Genomic DNA, 18248 nt, shown 5'->3' with positions numbered 1-18248 from the left:
GGTTGCCTCATCGGCAATCTTGGGAAGTTCAAGCATATCACCAGTTGGCTCCACCACCTATGGGGACTTTCCTTATCTGGGCGAGAAAACTCTGCCACAACGGGCAGGCCCATGGGAGCCTCTACATAATTCAAGAAGCAACGAATCAGAAAACAGTAGCACAAGTAAAGGTAAAACATCAAAATATGTATTACTTTCTGGTTCGACGTTTGGGGGGTCGGCGCCCTGGGAAGAAGGTGGCCCTTCTACTGGTTGTGATGAAGGTTCCGGAACTAAGGGTTTCTCTTTAAGCATAATCCCTTCATCAGCTGATTTGGACGAAGTAGCTTCAGCAGAAGATGATGGAGCAGGAGCTGCCAAAACCAAAGCCTTCGAAGGAGAGGCTAAACTTTTCTGAGAAATTCAGGTAAACCATTAGTACATAGAAAAGTATGTTTGTGAATAAACAAATTCAATTACCTTTCTCCTAAGGATGAGAGGAGCGTCGTCATCATCATCATCATCATTATCATCTTGCAAAATGGGAGATGCTGAAACTTACCGATTGCGGGTTAATGCACCTTTAGCTACAGTAGTCTTGGCAGGTAGAGAAGCAGATGGATGGATAGAATGTTTAGAGCGAGCAGGAGAGGAAGGATTCCTAATGGACACAGGGGTGACCAAAATAGGAGAAGTAGAGGAAGTGCCTGGCTGGTCCAGTAAATGGAAGGCACGATCAGCATCAGTTGCAAACAATCGACGTTTTACTGATGGCCAAAGCTGTTCGAAAAGAGGATGGACAACACAGCTAGAATTGAAAGGGGCTAATGAAAATTTGCTCGTCAAAAGAATGTTGCGAGCATCTATAGCTTGTGCCTCTGCCCTATTAATAGTGTAAAAATGGTCTGTCAAATTTTTGAAGTAACAAGGAGGAACAGGCCAAGTTTGGCCAAAACTAAGTTGGCGAGCAAAAAATTGGGGAGAATATATTTCAACCCCAGCTTTGGCATTGGTTCCAGTTAAAATATCGTGGAACAAATCCCTCCTAATCAAAAACTGAACCCAAACAAGCAGAGAGGCACTCGCACTGTCTAAAGTAGATGGAGGTTGCACATAATCTGTAGTCAAGTGAGTAGGAAAATGAAAGAAGGAAGGAATCGAATTTAAGGTATAAAAGAATGAAAAAAGTCCCTGCTGGACATATTTACAGGGTTCAGTGGATTAATGACTGGCCCATAGCATCTAGCAGAACGAAGGGAAATGGATGGAGCACTAAGTGGTGGAAAGTATGCTCTCAACCACAGTTGAGTGAACCAAAGGGGCCCATTGCCAGTGGGAGATGCACTATTATTCAGTTGAAATTGAAGGGAAGTCGTGCCTCTATAAAGCGCAGCTAAAAAGAAGGAACTTAAGTTCAAAGGCCTACCACGTACCAATTCATGCGCTATGGGTAAGTAGCTCGTAGAAGGTTTCATACTTGGCACGCAGAGAATATATTTACAGAACCAAATCTGAAAAAATGCCACACGCTCAGTATGGGAAGGTTCAACGCTTGAGTGATTATAAAAGCCTTGCAGGCTTGAATAGCACTCAGTAAGTTTCTTGTCAAATTTCGAGGCAACACTGGAAATCAAGATACCAGGAAAGATGGTATCACCCAAAGGCGGAAGATTTACTAGAGCTCCAACGTCCCTTAAAGTAATAGACATGGGACCAAAAGAGAAAATGAAGGTATTATATTCAGAAGACCAAAAACTCAAAGCAATAGGAAAAAGCATTGTGTCGAAAATTGGGGGTTGAAGAGTCATTTCTAATAAGTCTGAAATCCTAGCACGATCAAAAATCGCCTTGGTAGGGTCATGATTCACAAGACATGCATGCCATCTACGAAAAATAACATCAACTTTGGGCCAAGTGCGAATACCTTTTTCGCGAATCGGCCTCAATGGCAGAGAGTTCAGGAACGAAGGACCTTGAGTGCAAGGGAACAGCTGGCCCACTGCCACTTGTCCAACGGTTTCAGCATTATTGAACGATGGACCCAGATAGAATTCATTGAGGTCAGCATTAGCTTGTGCAAGGAAGTTTGGATTTACATACGGCCTAGTAAGGATTTTCTGGAAATCTTCGAAACTAAAAGAATCATCAAATTAAGTTTGTAAAGTCATCATTGAAAACAAAGTACAGTTTTGTTAAACTTTGCCAGAGAAATATAACAGAGAAGCAAGAAGATGAACAGTAAAATAGCGAGGAGGAAGCACGAAATATAGAGACGTGGTTTAGTGGTGCGATGAAATGGCGTGTCTTTTGGGTTTATAAGGATTTGTAACGCTGCACCTTTTTCAAGCTGTAGAAGGAAATAATGATTGAAATTCTTGGAAATTTCAAATATTGCTGGAATATTAATAATTGGTATTAATTCTGCCATATTGGAAGTAATTGTTGACATACTAAAAGTACAGCCCAAATCAAATAGCCCAAAAAGTGAAACCCAATTAGGGAATCCAGAATAAAGGTCCAAACAGGATTATTGATGAATGCGGTGGAAGCCCACGAACACGATAACATCATCGCCCAAGCTTGTATTTTGGGCGAATGGACTACCTTACGGTCACCCAGAGCGATAACTCCGTTCTCGCCCAAACCTTTGAATGGCTCAGGATCTTAGCAAGCATAAAATATTATGGTTATCCATAATAGCAATTATTGAAGCAGTTATTAAGTTATCTTGTCACATCCCACGATTCAAGGAGCCCAGTTAAAAGCTATCGAACGACAAAGAGTAATGACAACAGTTAAAGACGACAGTTCTACGACAAGTTAGCCACCATAAAGAAAGTAGATAGTTATAAAACAATCAAACAGTTTCCAAGCGGTTTGTCACGAATAAATCATCAATGAATATAAAATGAAGAGAAAACATAGATACAAGACGCCCGAATCAAACACTCTCCAACGGAGAATATGTAACTTTAATTTCTTAATTTAAATTTAAACACTTCTTTTAGTACTCGTATGCTTACGTCCCTTAGAGACATTCTGTTTATTTCCAATTGTAAATCATAGCCAATAAAACACCTCTTTTTGAGACTTTATTTCTAAAGGTCTATTCCTTACACAATCGTCTGACCCCTTTTTTAATTGTTAGCGACTATCCGCGCGAAACACCTTCCCCGAGGAGATTTTTCGTCACATCACTAAACAATATTGAAGAATAAAGTAGACTAATATTCACTACTGCATGTCAAACATGTCCGTTAGATTTCCGCGTCATTTGTCCCGGTCCATTCTCAAACCATAGGAAGAACAAGCCACGTGATGTACAGTGTAGTAAAGAATGCAATTTCTCCCCAAAAATAATGAACATGTAAAAATATACGAGCAGTGTTCCATTCCGAAAATCTCCCTAAACCCAGACATTATTTATGTGACGTCTGGAGACCACGTGCATGTATGTCCATAGACAATTTAGGACGCATCACAACCCAAAAAATTTCAAAAAAAAAGGGTCATCAAATGCCTACTAAATTACATAATGAATACTGCATGAATTTACCCTCCATCTAAACCAAGTAGAGGGGTTGCTAGCAAATTTACCTTGTTTACTTTGACATGAGACTCTAATCCGTATAAAAATGGTACAACTGCAAAAAGAAGCGCACCGAGAACAGGTATCTTCTGATGTAGAAGAATCGTTCATGAGACTTGACTCATTCGAACCCACAATCAGGAAAAAATGGGCATCAAATTGAGTTCCCTGCATCGGATGAGCTCATCTTTGGGAACTGCAATGCACACCGCGACCTGAATGACCATGTAGACAAAACCCAACCGAAACTCCAAAACTTGCAACAACTCTTGGTGTTCTGTGCCATTATTAGAATAAACCAAAGAACACAGACAGACTGCAAAGCCAGACTTATTCTAGCAATCAAGCAATCTGAAATCATGAAGCAGCGGATGCAGCCTTCTCCAGTTTTAGTTTTTCAATCTCGGCTCTTCTCTGCTCAGCGTGATGAGCAACGCCATTTGCAAGCCCTTGATAACGGAAATCGAGTCTCTGTGTGAGGTTCTGAAACCTCAATGGATCGGATGCTTGCAAAGCTAAACAAGAAACAAGGTGTGCAGATGAGAAAATAGCTCGAAGGTAAGAAAATGAGTGTCGGTAAGAAGTAGCAAAAGGTGCCAGCATTTTACCTTTAATAATATCTACAAAGAAAACAAAAGGGTCAACATCATCAATGGGTGATTGCAACTCTTCATCATCACTAAAATCGTCATCCGTTTCATCATCTGACTCAGTCGGGCGGAATGACTTAGCCTGCAACTCCAACTATTAGCTGTGGTCGAAAATTTTTAACACAACACAATCATTTCTGACAAAAAGTTGAAAAAGCAGACAATCAAATGCATACATATGCACGATAACATCAAACAGAAAATCTAACATTCTTAAGTCGCTTCTATTTAACGCCTAACTCCATTTTAATTAAAGCTTGGCAGTATTAATAGCCTTAAGGTAAGAATAGACAAAATAGTCGCTTCTCTCTAGTTTTTTGGTATATTTTGCTTATTTCAGGAATAAACTGGTTGATTTCTTTTACCTGAATAACCAGATATAATTTGCATCCTCTCTTTAATAAGATCGTAGAATAATTTCATTTAAGTAAAACCCACCCGAGATGCCAATTTTTCAAGTTTAAGGCTGTCAGCTTCATCCTCATCATCAACCCCCATTTCTTTGTCAAACTCATCACCTTCCTCATCCTCATCGTCGCTTAGAAAATTATCCATATCGTTTTCATCTTCAGCCCCTTTTGCAGCCTCTGCATACACAAAAAAAATTAATAATAATAATATAATAAATAAGCACATAAGAGAACATAAGATGCAAGAATGAGCAACTGGGTAATGTGTATAGGCATTCATTTTGGTAAAATAACAGAAAATTAGCAAGAGATTAAGGTGAATAAATGAAACAACCTGCTACTTGATCCTTATAGGCAACAAGCAGGTCAAGAGTAGACTTGAAAACACGCTCCAACGCCTCTCCTGGCAACTGATCGGCAGGGAGAGAGATCAATGACGTTAAGCCCAAGCAGCAAACCTTTTTATCTTGTTCCCTGCAACATCGACATGACATGAATCCTTAAGCAAGCCTCTCTGGCAGGAGATGGAGGGAAAATAGAAAGAAACCTGAAGAAGTGCATACTTTTTAAAATTAGCCCGTGCTCCACTTTTTTTAGTCTGTTCCAACATTTGGAACCAAAGATTAAACACTTCTGTTGCAATGTTAAGCTTTTGCAGAACATTGAGCGCTAAGCGTGCATTATAATACAGAGCATCAGCAACCTGAAGAAAGGAATTGATCATGAAATGGTCAGGCCTCATTTTTCAATGCTTGACAAGCAATCTCTCTCTATTAATGACCCTGACAACTAAAAGAATGAAAAATGAAGCAAACAAGTAGCCATCAATGATGGCAGCTACACACTCAGTTAATGAATGCACCTAGTTAGTGAACTTTGCAACGATATGTTAAAAGTATTCAGTGTGGGCAGTACAAAAAACTATGGTAAACCTATAGTGCGTGAAGATTCTTTGAAAACAATCTCACTGGAACGAAAAATAGCATATCCTATATTTTGAAAATCACAATTAATATTGAGCCAGATATAAAAACAACGCAATAGAAAGGGGGAAAAGGAATTATTTATTGCTGCCACAGCCTAAACCACAAAGTGGTCGACCATCTCCCAGTTGAAAGGTAGCCTTTCACCAGCAGTCTATCCCATCATGATTCACGCTGAACTATATTACATTTTAATAAATAAAATCACCTTAATCAGATGTGAATGCAAAAATGAACAAGAAAGTCCAAAGACATCTAGCAGAACTCTACAGCTAAAACAAATTGACTCCCTGAATCCCGTCACACTCAAGCACGTACACAGAGAGAAAACAAGAATGAAGAAATGAAAAAACTATCCTAAAAAGGTATAATCAGGAGGGTAGAACAATTCTAAAGATGGGAACATATATGAATAAATACCTTCTAAATTCCTTCGCCGTGTGTTGCTCAGTCATAATAGTAGTAGTAGTAAAAGAATGAAGAGAAAGGTAAATTGGCATGCTACCCGTGTGTCATGCTACCATGTGTCCACACAACATTAAGTTCAAGTTGATGATGACCAAAACGAAATCAAATATGTTTCCGAAGAGAGTAGAGCTTAAATGCTAATAGTTTTTTAATGAGATAAAATATACCCCATTTCCAAACAGTATCACACTTATTATTAGGATGCGATCCTTGACAGACTAGAAAATGTTTCACAGAGAAAAATCAAAATTTCTTACCACTTCCATCAAGAGACACTTGAGATAAGGTTTCTCTGTGCGACGCAGTCGCTCCACAGTGATTCTAATGTAAGGCTCAACCCAGTGATCAACCTGCCCCCTACAGTTCTGAAATACCACTTGAATGAGTTTAGGTGCCGGCTCAATATCACCATCCTCCAAATTTTTATCGCCCATTATCTACAAGATTTTAAAAATATATGAAATTAAATTTAAAAACCATTATCTATCTTCTTTTCACATACTTGGTCAGAGGCTATTCTTTGGTAAAGATGGAATAAACTCACAAATGAAATCATGTTCCAAAGGCTCTGCTGGTAGTCTGGTTCCTTGCATGTGAGAAAGTGCACTGTGCTTCTAGATATATAGTTATCTAATGGCACCAATATATCTGTGAAAAATCCACAAGAACCATGGGGACATGAGAAGTTCATAAAAGCTGTTTCAATAAGTCACTACCAATTAGCCCCTAATAATACAGGAAAAGAATTTTTAAGTAAAAAAATTAACTTCGATTTCCATGAAAAAATAGTGATAAAAATGTTTCAGACCACTGAAGGTAATTCAAACATAAAAAGATGCTCCAAAGAGAACGGACACATGAAGAAAAGCGTAAGATTGAGTTAAATACATTAGCAAGTACTTTTTTTTAAGGAACTTGAGGCTTCCTACTTGTGGCCCACCTTGCAAGAGCCTTTTATTGAGAACTTGAAAATTTACTCATCATCTTACTGAAGCATACCCCCTCAAAGAATAATCCTATTAGCTGGTAAGGTGTTCACTTAAGTGCGTGGCCTTCTCCAGGTTTTTCGTTATTACTTCGGCTTTTAGATTGTTTCTACAGCCTAGAATGTTTTAAAGGTTTCCTAGGGTAATTTAAACACAAATCAGCGATAAAAATTTGAAAAGAAAGAATTGGGGACGAGACTAGAGCAAGCGACTCAAGCAGCCCTAGCCCCATACAACTGAAATGCAATAAACTCCTCTCCAAAGTGAAGTTGCAATTTTCAGTGGCAGACAGTCAGAGATAAGGCACCTACAACACATAACTTCCCTTTTTTCTTTCTATAGTTTCCTTTCTTGTCTCTGTATTTTGGTTTTCCTTGTCTCCATATTTTCTTGTTTGCTAGGCGTTCTTCATTTCTTTATGATGTCTACATACGGAAGGGGATTGAAACATTGCAAGCGGAAGAAGAGGAAAAAGACTGCGAAGAAACTTGATAAAGTGGAGTTATATTTGACCCTTCTAGAGTAAGCAAATTACAACCACCTAAGTTCACATATTATGGCTTAATAAAACTGCTAATTAATAGCACAAAATAAGTTACTCAAAATTACCAAAAGTAGAAAACTACAATACACAGACGATACTAACAAAATTGATACTAACAAGAATAGAATAATCAAATGTACCGACCATTCTCCTAAAAAGAGATTCTATGAGTAGTGTATAAAAGACTTTTAGAGATTTTTAGTTCTAGATAGAGAAGCAGTTATTTATTACAATTTTGTTATGTCATCTTTAATTTCACGATTTAATATATGCTACTCCGTAGATCTATTTAAAGTTAGCAAGTTAAACTTAATTTTGTAAATTGTTTTGTTATGAATCTTCGAGATGGTTCATGGTTTATCATAAGCACAATTTTTATTTTTATTTTTATTTTTATTTTTATTTTTTTACATTTGTTAATTATTTTATTGATTTACATTGAGGTCACACTCTTTCATGTCACATAGGTACTTAATAGAGCATTTTATACACTGGAACAAGTACACAGGAAACAACAAACTTTAGAAGATATTGGTAAACATACCAAAACATTATATGCATATAAAAAAATGACTAATGGGAAAGGACTTGGAAGGAAATTATTACTTTACTAGACAGAAATGTCAGTTCGTAGGCGACCAACAATCAGCACTAGGAATCATATATAATCAATAAGATTACTTTTAAAAATTGCTCCTTCCGAACGGCAGAAGTAAATAACAAGAAATCAGAATTTTCCTTTTTAATAAATGATTTTACCCATTAAAAAGCCTATGCACACACTGTTATTAATAGAACTTAAACTAACTCAGAAACCAAGCATGATTCCTTCAGTCAATCAACAGGTTTGGAAAACTAGTTCACAGATAAATTAATCTGAAGGAAACAATAATAAAACTTATGGAGTACTTGCAGAGGTACATACTTTGAAAGAAATCAATTGCCCAATCAGCCAAAGCTTCCATCATCAACGGCCAAAGACTCCACATGTCCATGGATATTGTTGGGGAGAAAAATGTCATATATGACACTATCTCCAAAACTTCCTCATAGACCTCTGCAAAATCATGCATTTTTAAGAAGGGATCCATAAAAATTCATCCAACAACAGAATTTTCCAACAAGCTATATGACTTTTTGTGTTACATTAATCCCTTTAAGACGAATACATTCCCTTCATTACCCGCACCCAAGGAAAATCTCTCCCAAGTTTTCATTAGGATGAGAAACATTCTAAGTCAATGTGAAGATATCTTGATTCATTTCCGGGTACAATAGTAGTTCAACTGAAAGCAACTATACATCTGTGTTGGACAAATTAATAGCCACCACTTATATTTGAAACAATGAAGTAAGTATCTTTCATTTCACATCGTCCTTTTTATGAGAACTCAATACTTGCATCTTTGTTATGTAACTCATAGGGGAAATTGAATGTAGGGTAGATGGTATAAATCATATGGTATCAATAATGTCCTCAACAAGATGATTAGTAATGTCAAAAAGGAGAAGTACCTTGTCCATCACTTGTCAGCATCCTACGCATTATAGGAAGTAGAGTTGGTTCAATGTGTACAAATAGATGAGGGAGCCTGCTGACTGACTCAAGGATTGTGCTTATTGCACGCAAACAACCAACAGCTGCTAAAGCACCAGGATCATCACCTTCTTCATCTGCTTCAGCAGTGTTCATACACTTCCAAAATGCATCAGCCTATAAATCATACATGATTCAGTGGATAGGACAGATTCAGGAAAAAAAAGGGTTTTCAGAAGATTAACAATCCTGGTCTCACCAAATTCTGGCATAATCCAAGAGCATAAGGAGCCATTTCTTCTCCAAACTTGTCCACTATTGTCTCAAGAGTAAATACAAGATCTTCATTCTCAACTTCATTCATAAGTTTGAAGAACTCTAAATAGGATTTCAGAACGAAAGTATATTCAATAAGAAGGCTGCTGCTTGATAAAGAGTAATAAGAGTATGACTTCGGCAAATTACATACCATCAAGTAACTGGGGAAGAATAGGTCGAATTTCACCCAAATCTGCACAAGAAAATTACGGAGACATTGGATGAGCATCCACTTTCAAGTTACATGGTAGATACAAATTACAAATGATTCCCAGAAAAATGAACCTTCACAGGCTTCAACAAAAGAGCGCAAAGCAAAAACAGAATCAACACGAACAGGAAGTTCTGGATCACGCATCCCGGCAACAACATTGTGCAATGCTTTACGGAAGTTATTTGGATCTGAGAAGTTAACATATGCATATTGCCCTGCAACCCATGCTGCCTAATATCCAAAAGGTTGGAGCAAGAAGGGCACAAAAGTGTAAGCTCATAACTCAAGAAAGACGTATGAAACAAGGAACTCAAGTATACATACGGAAAAAGAAATCTGTGTCTAGCAAAATGCTTCACTGATATACGGTAGCAGAAAGGTTTGGCAAGTAATATAGCACTCCAACGGGTAATCAAATAAGAGATTGAAGCAATATGAAGTAACACACCTTGGCTCTAAGATGCCCCACAGGACTGCTGAATTCAGGGAACACATGCTGAAAAAGCATACGCTCAAGCTCCGACTTGTAAGGCTCGGTCTGCTTCAATTTATCACACAATGCACCAATAGCTAGAAGGGCACCATCCTTTTGCCTATAGGGCTTGTATTCAACTGGTGCCTCATCATATCTATAGGTAGAGAAAAGGAGGTTGATCATCGTTCAGAGATCTCATGGTATGAAAACTGACGTAAAGGATTCACTGGGTGACATGTACCTCTTAAAAATCTCCACAATGAATAATATGAATTTTTGAAGATTCTCTTTCCCACGCCTTCTAACCAACTCACTCACAAAATCCATCGCAGCAGTCCTAGGACTATATAAGTCCTCAATTATATCTGTAGCAACATAATAAGTAGATGAAATACTCAACACAGTTTGGGATGACGAAGCACCAGAAATATCACTAAGTTCAATCAAAAACCAAAAGCTGAGACACACCATATCCCTTCCTCACATACTCATGTGGATCTTCATCCCAGAGCTTTTGATCATTGTCATTGAAGCACATGAGTGGAAAGATGATCTCAAACAGAACAACATCAAGACCTGGTTGTAGCTGACTGTACATATTATTTTTTGAGACACTGTATGATAGATAAAACTGAATCAGACCAAGAGCATTGGCTAAATGTCACAATCAAATCATCATACTTGAAGCAGTACAAATATCATTATCGAAAATGGAGCTGATGCAGCCAGAGGTGGCTTTCAAAAGAAGATTCAACGGAAACATGGTATTACACATAAGATATGACATCAACAGTCCTTCAGCAGAATGTCCAATCTCGAAAAAGATTTGAATTTTCTATCATTTGCAGAATGTTCAAAATCATCCTCTCCTACTATATCCTAACAACAAGAACATTTCCCTCCCATAAGTCACAGAATAAATGTCTAATTCGAGAAGAGGGAAAGAGGACAGCACTAACTTACAGATGTGCATACTGCTAGACTCTTTCGCTACCAAAATATTAATGTTACAATGGATAAAATGGAAATTTATTTTATAGTAGGTTTTTGGTGCATGCATACAAGTTTTATGCAGAACGTCAAAAGGTTACATCTTATTTCAGATGATACATCTGCAAAAGGATTTTTTTCTCCATTAAGCCCCCAGTTTGGTTTAGCTAAAAAAGTTGATAGAAATCTTGATGCAGGATAGAATAAGAAAACAGCAAGAAAGAGGGAGAGAACCAAGAGAATGGAGGGAGAAACTGAAAAAGAAGGAGAAATTCAAGGGGAGGGGGGGAAGAGGAAGGAGACGTCACAATCAATCTCAATTCATCATAATCATCAAACTGTCTCAATTACATGGCAAACTAGGTTTAAATAATAAAACAAAACCCTAAAGAGAAAGGGTCCAAGCCCACTAAATAATAGTCCAAATAAATAAATAAATAAAGAGTCCAACTAAATAAAAATAAATCTAGGTAGATGTCCTCATCAACTCTCCCGAATTGGGAGAAAACTCAACGGGGTCGAGTTGTTAAATCCCAAAATACTGTTGTCGATCTGATACCCAAAATGCTTTACGTCATGCTGCGGAGGACAATCTTTCTGACGAACCAAATATCGAAATTCCATGATTGATAGTAATGAAAACTCTTATTCCCAAGAATATGATCTGACCAAGATGAACTGAATAAAGAAAGATCTTGCTAGCTCCTATAAAGCTCCAACGAATTTGGATCATGTTGTTGAAGTCTTTTTCTGGGGATCCATGTACCATCAGAATCAAGTCGATCCACTTAATGAACTAGAAAGCACTGATTTTCTCTATCATTCGACAACACAACCTGATTATCTAAAATAGCATGTATCCTGTCTTTGTGTGCTGTGATAGGTGATATTGGAGTAGATATAGCAAAAGACTCAATGTAGGAATTCCTATGTGGAGGTAGAAAATGATCATAAGAGGGGTTAAAATAGCCTTTGTAAGCAACAAAGTCCTTAACAATTAAAATGGAACGGTGGCCAAAATGTGAGAAAAGATCAATAATACGTGTATTTGAACCAACATGCTTTAAAATTTCATAAGAACCAGCACTACAAGCTTGCAATATAACATAATCCCCAATATTAAATTCAAAATTTCACTTATATAAATCAGCTTGAAGTTCATATAATAGATTACTTGCTTCAAGTTGTTTATTGATCTCAATATGCAAGTTATAAAGATATGATACAACTACCTCAACTGATGTAGACACATTAGCATGTAGGGACATGGGAATGAGGTCTAAAGTTTTCTTAGGTTCATGACCATGGATAACTTCAAAGAGATTCATACTTATAAACCGACTCACAAAATTGTTATATGTAATATTCACTGTTGGGAGGATCAAATCCCAATTCCCAAGATTTTCCTTGAAAATGACATGATTACACAAATCATTAGTACCTTTGAATTAGATAAGAGTGTGACAGACAACATTTGACTGAGACGTATCGAGAATAAGGGGTACAATAACTAGATTCATAGAAAAAGTTTGAATACTATCTAAGGAGGTGTTCTCACTATCATCCAAATCATCAAATTCTTCAAGTTTAGGTTCATAGATTTGATCTTCTAATCGCTCATCTATTATATTCTTCGACCTTCAATGACTAACTTTTGACTAGGACATTTGGGAGAACTGTAACCAAAGTCCTTACAGTTGTAGCATTGCAAGTGAGGGGGAGTCATTAGAGTTTCAAAATCTTGACCCTTATTTTCCAACAAAGGAGAAGCAAGAGATGGGGAAAGTCCTAGAAGGGAGTTAACAGGAGGTGGCATCGATATAGGAGGAACATTAGACGGGGAAGGCTTTATGATAGACGTATGACAGACTTATGACAAGGTGGCGTTGATGAGTGGGTGAATGATGGTGGCTACGCCTTTTATATGGAGCACTAAGAAGTAACTCGTAGTTCCGAGATAAAGAGTAAGCGTGATCAAGAGTAGTGGCATCTCGAAAGAAAAACTCACGCCTAAGTTCATCTCTTAGACCTTGTACAAACCTACTCAAAGTCAGGACCTCATCCTCAACGAAGTGACATTTCATTCGTAATTTCTCAAATTGAGCAATGTACTCAGGTACTAGCTGATTCCCTTATGTAAGGGTGTTGCATTGGGTAAAAATTTCATGATCTAAGCAACTATCGAAAATAGGGGTATCTAATTTAATGTCTCTGAAAAAACGCTCCTTATGACGAGGAAGAGAATGAGTACCATGATGACCACGGTCTCGTTCTCTTTCACGAACCTAATCCCTATTCTTACGATCGTGCTTAAAATTATTCAGACTAGCAACTATATCTCTACTCTTTTCACGAGTGACAGTCATCTCAATTTGGACAGCCGCTAATTGAGTTTGTAGGTACTACTGGCTAGTGGCAAGTTGCGCCAATTGTCTAGTGAGTGCATTAAATTCGGATGGATTCATGGTCAATGTATTGGAAATAGAGGAGACAAGACAACCACTACGCAACTGCATGCAATGTATTACTAGCTAAATGACGTACAATGATGAGATCAATGAACAATAAGTGCAAACAATGGAAGATCACAACTTGAACCTTTTTTTTTAAATTTTGGGATTAAATAAATCCAAAGCAAGCTAATATTGCTAGTACATGTAAAATAACAAAGCGATGGTCAAACACTAGTCAAAGTCTCCAATCACGTTGATAAGTGGGGAGCAATGGTAAGTCAATTAATTCAATAATTCCGATCAAGTGGGATTTAAGGCTAAAATTATAAAGGTAACAACAACACAAAGAATTTAAATAATGCAATTTTAAAATGTAGTAGTAGTGTAAACCAAGGATGGATAAAAACAGTAACTCCATGTAGTTCGGTACGCTTGGGACCCAAGTATGCTTCTGTTCTATCCCTCGTTGCAAGGGTCTTCCACTTCAGAATTCACTCCTGTTGAATTGTGACTTATACTGTTTCGGCACTGGTTCTGTTGTGGTTGGAGGTACGATTACAATAATAACTAATAATCAATTGCACAATAGATCGTGACGGTTGCCATGAGTGTGCCAGCGATAGGCGGTTGCTTTGACTATGATTTGTAAGTGGCAGATGGACAATGCTTTGGCTTTGAAATTAGTAGCGAATGGTTGGGAAGATGATGAATTGGAGACCATGGCTGGCTGTTTGGGACTATGAGCGACTGTTGACTATGATTTACGAGTAGTGTGTCGAGTGGTGTGTTGGTGGCCGTTACAGAAGGCAATTTTGGACTGTGGATAGTAGTGATGGTGGTTTTGTTAAGATGGCAGTAAGCTTATGTTGTCATTGCCGATATTGATGTTGATTATGTAGAAACTAAGTGTGATTTATTGAAGGATGTTGGTGGTGGTATGTCGTGATGAGCTGAAGTCGATGAATCGACGGTGGTTTGGTGAAGATGTGAGGCACATTTGGGTACAATAGATAACTTAGTGGTGGTGGTCGACGACGACTAGGGCGAAAAGAAACCGAGATGGTGTGGTAACGACGATTGGCGATGGGTGTGGTCGATTAATGGGTGGACAATTCCAATTGGCGATAGGCAGCTTGTGGCGGAGTAAAGGCGGTGGTAGGCGGCGGCAATGGAGGGGGTGGGTGCCGGAACTAGAGGTAGTGATGTGGTGTCGACGGCGTAGCTGGGTTTGATGTGATGACCAATGTTTTGAATTGAAAACAGGACCGGACCAGCCGGTTCAACCAGAAAAATCGGAAACCGGCCTCAAATCCGGTCCGGCACTAATAAATTAACCGAAAATTAAAAAGCCAGTAAATAACCGGTCGAACAGGCCATTTTAGAAGGAAACCGAAAAATCGATCATGGTTTTTACCGATTTTTTTTTAAATAATAATAAAATTATAATTACTTTGACAAATGAGCTCAAGCATTGCCAATTTTACCTTCCTTCCAATACAAGTGTTGTTTTTAAAAGAGAAGACACAAGCAATGTTTTCCTCAACTTCCAATGTAGGATAAGTACAAGTGTTGTTTTTAAAAGAGGAGACATGCAATGTTTTTCTCAACTTCCAATGTGGGATAAGTTGTAAAATCCTTTGCAATTTATATATTTAATAATTATTCAATTTTTTCTTTCTATTAAACAAATATTGGCCCCAAAAGCACAAATAATTTCAATTTTAACAAAGCAAATTTTAGACACAACAATTGTTAGTTTTTGATGTTTTAAAATAAATTATAGGATAATAAATCTTTAAATCTAATTGACAAATATTGATTTATATTTACTTTGAATCAGTAATACTACAATTTAAAAATTTGTTATTGTTATAATATTTTAGAGTTTGTTGAAATATTTATTTATTTAATTTTGATATCTGGTTTGACCCCGGGTGGACCCCGGTTCGACCATTTGACATTGGCCCTTTTTCTTTTCCGAGTCGATGTCCGAATCAGTTTTTAAAACATTGGTTATGACGATCTCGCAAATGGTAGAGGTATATGGGCTACTTTGGGTTTAATTATGGGCATCGATTATGGGTTGAATTATAGGCTAGAGATGATTTATTGTTTCAGTTGGGCTGCTTTGGGGTTTGGACTTGGAATTTATTGGGTTTGGGCCTGTTGTAATTTGGTTTTGTGAATTGGAGAGATGGGCTAGGGTTTGATAGAGCACATTTAATTCATGTGTCAACAGCAAATCAAATTGAAACGACAGCAAAATCTTTTTTTTCCCTCAGAAACTGATGAGAATGCTAAACTAAAATTTTCGAGTGTGAATAGCACCCGTGAACAGTATGATGAACTTTTTTTTTTCATTTTTTTTTTTTTTTTGCAACTAGAATAGAAAATTGAAGAACATAATTGTTGCCTTTACCACATTCTTTTCATTTGTGTTGTTCCAACGGGAAGAAACTGGGAAGAAATTTTGGGTGAGGAAGAAATTTTGGATTGTAGGAGAAGAATTACCCAAGTTTCGGCTCTGATATCAAATTTGATACAGGATAGAATAAGAAAACGGTAAGAAAGAGGGCAAGAAACCAAAGAAGCAGCAGAAACTCAAGGAAAAAGGGAAAGGAAGAGGAAGGAGACGCCATAACCAATCTCAATTCATCATAATCATCAAACTGTCTCAATTACTTGACAAACTAGGTTTAAATAATAAAACAAAACCCTAAAGAAAAAGGGCCCAAGCCCACTATATGATAGTCCAATTAAAATAAAATAAAAAATAAGAGTCCAACTAAATAAAAATAAATCTAGGTAGATGTCCTCATCAAATCTAAGTCAAAGTCAACAATTAATTTTAACCACACAATTTCATGGGGCCCAAAACTTTTCAACAATACATTTCATCAACTTTTATCAAATCAAAATCTATTAAAAATCTGTTTTTTAGCAAAATCAAAAGGGGCTAAATGTGAAAGATATTCAGTGAGATGCTTTTTTTGTCACATTTAAGCTAAGATACCAAACCACGTTCTAGAAAAAGTCAATGTGAAAGATAATAAATTCAACCATAAGACAAACATGAGATATTAAAACTAATGTAAGATAAAGAACACCAACAGAAGAAAAAACCCTACCACAAACTCTAAGACACCATTTGAAAATATAGGATCTCCTTTAAGTATCACCAAAAAGGGAACGGAGATGGATAAGTAACATATATGGAAAAAGAGATCTCATTGCTATGAATGTGACACACAGTATAGAAATAGTTGACTGGGGTGCGGCTGAAGCTTAATAAAGATAATCAAGTCATTGCAGACAGAAAGAAAAAAGGAAAGAATCTAAGTCAAGGATAAGGATAAGGAGTTAAGATTTTTCTTTACATTTCTAGAGAAGATGTAAACATTCAAATTTTTTGTTATTCATAATCCCTCACTGTCTCGTGAACTGGAAACATCATTCTGACTTTGTGATCAGCTTATTAGTTCCCAAAGCCTACTGTCTGGTACATCGATGCTGTTCATTTAAATAGACACCGTCTCTAGTTGATTGTTCCAATTATACCAAGCTGTGAACTCAGAGACACATTTTCTATAGTACAGATATATCAGGTCATTGGCAATAACTATGAGTCAGTCAACTTGAATCACAAGGCCTTAGAAACTGGAAATCAGATTTTCCTTATTTCATCTACAGAAATACATATAAGACCAAAGGCCAGGGGGTAGATGATACAAAACGAAGTAAATGATAAAAACATTGCAAAGAAATAGAACTAATTATCATATTGCACCAACCTGTTACTCAGATATTGCAAAATAAGATTGATTACTCTGTCGGGTAAGTAACCACCAACACGAATTATGTTCAATAAATTTAGGTGGCATTCCAAAATTTTTCCTGCATAACTTCTCTGGAACATTTGTGCAAAAGCTTTGTTATCTGGGTTTTGAAGTTTCGAGTCTCCAAAGCTGAGATAAAGCAAAGACAGAAAACGGAAAGTCAGAGTCAGAGTCATATTTGGCCAAAGTATGCACCTAAAAAGAACAGAATCCAGTAGATGTCCATTAAACCTACCGCGTATAAAGGCGGTTTAATATGTGGACAATCCACTTCTTCACCTTCCACCATCCCCATGATTTCCTCAGGTCTGGATCAGCTGGTTGGCCTTCTAATGGGACAGGCCTCTCCAATATATTCAAGAAAAGAACCATCCACGCATTAAACACAGTTGAATTAAACAACTGCTTTGGAATCTCCAACTGAAAGTCACAGAATAACAATTATAATAAGTTTAACACAAGAAATACTTTATTTTGCAGGAACCAGATTTACAAACTTATTTTGAGCTGGCAGCAAAAAATTGAGTGAAATTTTCAAGAATAATTATTAGTTATGTGGTGAGTGTGTCAATGAAATATGATTCTTGAAGAGATGAAAACCCAAGAGTATTAACCATCAAAAACTGAGTTGCAAAAAATAATAATAATAATGTATGACAATTAGTTGCATTTAAGGTTTTATCAAAAAAAGACTGACAATGAGGCAAAGCTTGCAATAGCACGGAATTCTTTTCTGGTAAAATTGTTCATTTCTTTATGAATTTCATGAAAAACAAACTGCAGTAGTAAGATACTGTATGCTGCTCAATATAACCC

At 37.1% G+C, this 18248-nt stretch overlaps 1 protein-coding gene across 2 annotated transcripts in view; it reads right to left on the bottom strand.

The window, feature by feature from the left end:
• Positions 1 to 3312: 3312 nt before the first annotated feature.
• LOC111374622 (importin beta-like SAD2 homolog) overlaps positions 3313 to 18248 on the bottom strand; it is a 17967-nt gene continuing 3031 nt past the window's right edge. Inside the window, exons 6-22 of one of the 2 annotated variants that reach the window (XM_022997324.1) lie at positions 17668 to 17852; positions 17388 to 17561; positions 10622 to 10767; positions 10395 to 10518; positions 10127 to 10307; positions 9750 to 9909; positions 9616 to 9657; positions 9406 to 9524; positions 9125 to 9323; positions 8535 to 8666; positions 6624 to 6727; positions 6337 to 6516; positions 5192 to 5331; positions 4963 to 5102; positions 4657 to 4805; positions 4177 to 4300; positions 3313 to 4083 (exon numbers count right to left, since the gene is read on the bottom strand). In XM_022997324.1, the coding sequence (XP_022853092.1) occupies positions 3926 to 4083; positions 4177 to 4300; positions 4657 to 4805; positions 4963 to 5102; positions 5192 to 5331; positions 6337 to 6516; positions 6624 to 6727; positions 8535 to 8666; positions 9125 to 9323; positions 9406 to 9524; positions 9616 to 9657; positions 9750 to 9909; positions 10127 to 10307; positions 10395 to 10518; positions 10622 to 10767; positions 17388 to 17561; positions 17668 to 17852 (2457 nt within the window). In that variant the 3' untranslated portion in view covers positions 3313 to 3925. The other variant, XR_002699167.1, reaches the window with a different exon arrangement.

The sequence above is a fragment of the Olea europaea genome, unplaced genomic scaffold (genome assembly GCF_002742605.1).
Source record: "Olea europaea var. sylvestris unplaced genomic scaffold, O_europaea_v1 scaffold1266, whole genome shotgun sequence".
Taxonomy (NCBI): Eukaryota; Viridiplantae; Streptophyta; class Magnoliopsida; order Lamiales; family Oleaceae; genus Olea; species Olea europaea.
The sequence above is the reverse complement of the archived record's forward strand: the minus strand, read 5'-3'. Positions and strand labels throughout refer to the sequence as shown.